The sequence below is a fragment of the Tachysurus vachellii genome, chromosome 25 (assembly GCF_030014155.1).
Source record: "Tachysurus vachellii isolate PV-2020 chromosome 25, HZAU_Pvac_v1, whole genome shotgun sequence".
Taxonomy (NCBI): Eukaryota; Metazoa; Chordata; class Actinopteri; order Siluriformes; family Bagridae; genus Tachysurus; species Tachysurus vachellii.
In genome coordinates, this window is record NC_083484.1 from 2,240,001 (window position 1) to 2,245,406 (window position 5,406).

Consider the following 5,406-nt stretch of genomic DNA (forward strand, 5'->3'; position numbering starts at 1 on the left):
CTTTCAGATGACTCAGGTGTGGCGTCTGCTTGGTTGGAGTGAAAATCTTCTCCCACACCTTTTCTATCTGAAGAGAACTTGTGTGTAAAAACGAAACGAAAACGTTCCACGCTCGTCTTATTATTGTTTTATCTTCACGCCTCATTCTTTACCATCACAGACTCAGACTCTTTTAGAACGGGTTTCTGACCCGAATAGTTCGATGTTTATTAGAACGAGGCTCAGTATAGCTGCATGAGCTGGTAGAGGACAGGCCTGGACTAGTCTCGCGTCCTTTTTTTTGTCCTCAACGCAGCAACTTCACAGGAACACGTCACAGTTCGGAGACTCGTACGAGGTCAGGGAGGACATCGGCGTCGGCTCGTACTCCATCTGCAAGCGCTGCATTCACAAAAACACCGGCATGGAGTACGCCGTCAAGGTGAGCGCTCGCTTCTGCTCTAACCTTCTGTTAAGATAACTAGAATGAATATCGTAACCTTGCGTACGTTTGGTTTTTTTTTTCTTCTAATTAGATCATCAACAAAGCCAAAAGGGATCCGACGGACGAGGTGGAAATCCTCTTACGCTACGGCCAGCATCCAAACATCATCACTTTAAAGGATGTGAGTGTGTTCATTGTGCTCCAGTGCCTTGTCCTTCGAGTCAGCGACACGTGACCCCTTTTTTTTTTCCCAGTAAAACGACTAAGCTTTGTCCTTTGTACATCTCTGTGTCCTGCAGGTGTACGACGACGGCCGCTCTGTTTTCCTGGTGACGGAGCTGCTTAAAGGAGGGGAGCTGCTGGATAAGATCCTCAGACAGAAGTTCTTCTCTGAGAGGGAGGCCAGCGCCGTGCTCTACACCATCACCAAGACCGTGGAGTACCTTCATGCGCAAGGGGTAATCATCCACATCAATCTCAATATCCCCATCATTCCAGTTTATCCTCAGCTTCCACATTATTCCGACCAACATCCACATCGTAACATCCTCAGTCACTTCTCCAACATTCCCATCATCCGTCTTATTCCCAGGTGTCACTATCAACTCCAAAATCCCCAACATTCCCATAATTTCCCAACATACCCATCATGATATCTCCATAATTCCACACCAATCCCATAATTTCAGATAATTCCCTAACATTCCCCATCATAATATCCTCATCATTCCATAATCATTCCCAAAATTCCACAGTCATTTCCCCGGCCACAAGCAGCAGCACTTACAGTCGTTCCAGTGTCCGTGTGCATGCTGATAATCCATAGCCTCAATTCCCTTATTCCGTGTTCTCAGGTGGTCCACAGAGACCTTAAGCCCAGTAACATTCTCTACGTGGACGAATCCGGAAACCCGGAGTCCATCCGGATCTGTGACTTTGGCTTTGCCAAGCAGCTGAGAGCAGAAAACGGTCTCCTGATGACGCCGTGCTACACCGCTAACTTTGTAGCACCAGAGGTACACGTCGCCGTACAAAGGAGGAGTTTGTATGTGTGTCAGGTTAAAGCAGAAATAACTGATTGTGTCCTGTAGGTGTTGAAGAAGCAGGGCTACGACGCTGCATGTGATGTCTGGAGTCTGGGGGTCCTTCTCTACACAATGCTCACAGGGTAAATCTGAAAATCCAGCGTTATAAATCCGAAAAAAATTGTGCACTTCACTGGGATTTTAAATGACTTTGGACTGTTTTGCAGCTTCACTCCGTTCGCCAACGGACCCGAAGACACGCCGGAGGAGATTCTGGCTCGGATCGGCAGCGGGAAGTTCTTGCTCACCGGCGGATACTGGAACTCCGTCTCGGCCGAAGCAAAGGTGTTGTCACGTTTTAACCTATTAAGCCTCGATTCAGTATAAAGGTTTATTTCTTTAAACACCAGTTCCTTAACCGTCATCTTGACGCCCTCAGGACCTGGTATCTAAAATGCTCCACGTAGATCCTCATCAGAGATTAACGGCCGCACAAGTGCTGAGGCATCCGTGGATCGTCCACAAAGACCAGCTCCCCAAATACCAGCTGAACAGACAGGACGCTCCTCATCTCGTCAAGGTACGGATGAGCCCCGATCTGCACCCTGATACCTGCGTCATGTTCAGTAGAATCGCTCCAGGCAGAAAAGCTGATTACAGAGATATCGTATCGAGCTGCTGGATCGTATTACTGCTTTCAGCCTCATGAGCTAAATCAGATGAAGGAAGAATTTGAAGAGAACGTTTTAGCGTAAAACAGATGGGAACCTTTCCGTGTCCTGTGTGATGAGGTGGAGATAATTTAACCACACCCAGGCTGATTCCTTTCCTATAACAACGTCTTCACGAGTTTAAGTTTAGAACAATTTCTTACCTATCAATAATCAGCACTTTGTGCCCGTGTGATGTTTTTATATCCAGCACTTTAGTTATAAACTGTGATTTGTAAGAAGATTAATCAGCATCTTCCAGCCAATCAGAATCCAGAATTCAGTAGCAGTTTATTGTTTGATTCAAAATGCAGCTAGTTTAAAAGTGTAATAATAATAATAATAATAATAATAATACATTTATACATTTATGGGGAAGTCGTGGCCTAATGGTTAGAGAGTTTGACTCCTAACCCTAAGGTTGTGGGTTTGAGTCTCGGGCCAGCAATACCATGACTGAGGTGCCCTTGAGCAAGGCACCGAACCCCCCCAACTGCTCCCCGGGCGCCGCAGCATAAATGGCTGCCCACTGCTCCGGGTGTGTGTTCACGGTGTGTGTGTGTTCACTGCTGTGTGTGTGCACTTTGGATAGGTTAAACACAGAACGAATTCTGAGTATGGGTCACCGTACTTAGCCGTACGTCACGTCACTTCACTATTTGTAGCTGATTTTGTTTATGATGTCACATGACCGTGGCGTAGCCTTAAGATCTCACGTCATCTATATGTTTATACGTTCTGCGTGTTCTGACAGGGCGCCATGGCTGCGACGTACTCCGCCTTGAACAGGAACGTTCCTCCCATTCTAGAACCCGTGGGCTGCTCCATTCTCGCTCAGCGTCGAGGAGTGAAGAAAGTGACCTCCACCGCACTCTGAAGCTCCGCCCATTACACCAAGCAACCAACCACAGACCTCACGGCCTGGTGCAAGCACACGGCTCAGCCCCATGCCTGCCTGTCTGCCTGCCTGCCGCCCAGCCTGACACACACCTGACACCCAGCCTGCTGCCCATCCGCCCCTCGACCTAAGGGCAAGCCTGGGCTCTGAGGCCCCCTGGTGGACCATCCGAATCTTCCTCATCTGCCACCGAAGCGGATCAATAAAATCTTTGGAAAAAAGCATCCGGAACATTCTGTAGACTTTTTTTGGGAAACAAGAGACTGACTCATGCATATGAACTTGTAATATACTGTAATATTCTTTTTATATAAAGCTGGTAGAGAACAATATTATTGTATTAAAGAGACTGTACGCTGTTGTGTTATGAGAGAACAGAGATCAACAAAATGTTCACTATTTCTCTGCAAAAAAAGAAGCAAAACACACTCCAGATTATACACTTGTTACGAATCGAATGGATTTTTTTTCAAACCTGATTTTATTCTTATTTTTCTGGGAAAAAAAAAATCAAGCGTAATATTAAATTCTTTACTTTCTGTTCCAGAGATATAAACATCGTTATGTACCAAAATAAAATCAAAGAATTTTTATCAAGCTTTAAGGAAAGAAACTAAACTCTGATTGGCTAAGCATGAGGGTTATGGAGGATTTGAATATGAGGTTTAGATAATATAGTGATTATGATTACAAACAGTACGTATGTTCAATTAAACTGCTTTTTTTTTTGTACAAAATGTTTGGAATTTGCCTTTAAAAGTATATCATTTAAATTACGTTTTGAATAATTAATAGTTTTGAGATTCAGAATAAATAACCAAGGGCCAAAAAAAATCACTAGTGAAATATGCAGATTTATGTAAATGATATGCAAATTCAGCTAAAGGTCAAACATCTGGAGATTTCTAAAAAAAAAAAAAAAAAACTTTCAGATTTCAGTCAAATAAAATCGTTATATTTACTCGATGCCCAGTTGAACTATTTAGCTAACATTTTACCTGGTTAGGCTTTAGTTAGTTATTTAAATTGGTGACCTTATTAGTTAGTTATTTAAATTGGTGACTTTAAAACACCTTTTAGCCTAATTTACATAAAATGCACATTTGAAAGAATTTTCATTCTTAATCTTTAAATCGTAATCCATAATTTAAAGTTCTGTACCATTCTGTATTAGTTAAAAAAAAAAACACCACAGGGGGGAAAAAACAATTACATGTGAGTTTAGTATCATTCTGATAAACATGATGAGCATCATGTAAAACTTAAAGCCATCAGAAGACAGAAATTCCTTTTTCTTCTTTTTTAGTTTGAATTAAAAACCCTATTAAAAAAAAACGTGGAAGGTTCTGTAAATGATCCCGGAGCCCAGACAGAGATGCGATAAAGTGATGATGTGTAATTTTCACTCAGCCTTCAGCTTTCCAGACGACGTTAAAGAGCACAAACACACCGCAGCACGTGACTTTATCAGACTCAGGTTCACGAGACGCATAAATACTCGGACGTCCTCGCGTGTTTTTTTTTGTTTTTTTGTCTTTTTGTTTTTTTTTTAACGTGCTTTTGTGAAAATAATTGAATTTGAGTTAAAGAGAAAATGGATTTCTGAGCACTATTACGTATATTTTTTTATAACCGCCCTAAATAGCTGCTTTACATAATGTTAGTATGTGGAAATCTAGCAGCTCGTGCTTGATGTGTGTGTGTGTGTGTGTGTGTGTGTGTGTGTGTGTGGGTCCAGAATTCAGGGCATGTGTGTGTTTTTCTCTTTTTTTTTTTTTTTGTAAAGATACGTTTTGTTCACATTGTCGTCTTCTTTCTTTGTTAACTTGAAAAGAAAAAAAAATGCTGGAACAAGTTTTTTGTCGCTTCTTTTTTTTGTGTGTGTGATCGAATCGTCGTTTATTTTACGTGTTGTAAAGCTTTTTTATGAAGAAACAAAGAATGAGGTTTATAGGGGATGAGGATTATAAGATTCTTTTTTTTTTATTGCATATAAACATAAATAACAACGAGAGAGATATAGCAATGCGTTATACACAAATGTCATCAGTATACACAGGTCAATGATTTATAATAATCCAAACAAACTATATAAATAACTTAAAGAAAAGCCAAAAGAAAGACACCCATCTCCAAATATGGTGCCATTTAAATGTGTGTTTCAAATTTGCAGATAATATTAAGACTATAGATTCCACTGTCACTATAATGGGCACAGTGGCACAGTTGCCTAATCAGCCAATCACGTAGCAGCAGCAAGAAATCTTGTATTTACTGGTCAGGAGCTTTGTTAATGTTCCTCAAAATGGTTGTTAGTGCTGTATGTGTGTGTTTCAGAAACGTCTGCTC

General features: G+C 41.5%; 1 protein-coding gene across 3 annotated transcripts in view; it reads left to right on the forward strand.

The window, feature by feature from the left end:
• The window catches only part of rps6ka3b (ribosomal protein S6 kinase, polypeptide 3b), a 41,128-nt gene extending 36,339 nt beyond the window's left edge, over nucleotides 1–4,789 (forward strand). For all 3 annotated transcript variants that reach the window (XM_060862366.1, XM_060862367.1, XM_060862365.1), the window contains 8 exons: nucleotides 296–421; nucleotides 516–605; nucleotides 724–882; nucleotides 1,279–1,440; nucleotides 1,516–1,592; nucleotides 1,677–1,794; nucleotides 1,889–2,029; nucleotides 2,914–4,789. In XM_060862366.1, coding sequence (XP_060718349.1) covers nucleotides 296–421; nucleotides 516–605; nucleotides 724–882; nucleotides 1,279–1,440; nucleotides 1,516–1,592; nucleotides 1,677–1,794; nucleotides 1,889–2,029; nucleotides 2,914–3,036 — 996 coding nt within the window. In that variant the 3' untranslated portion in view covers nucleotides 3,037–4,789. The remainder of the gene's footprint in view (nucleotides 1–295; nucleotides 422–515; nucleotides 606–723; nucleotides 883–1,278; nucleotides 1,441–1,515; nucleotides 1,593–1,676; nucleotides 1,795–1,888; nucleotides 2,030–2,913) is intronic.
• The last annotated feature ends 617 nt before the right edge of the window (nucleotides 4,790–5,406 follow it).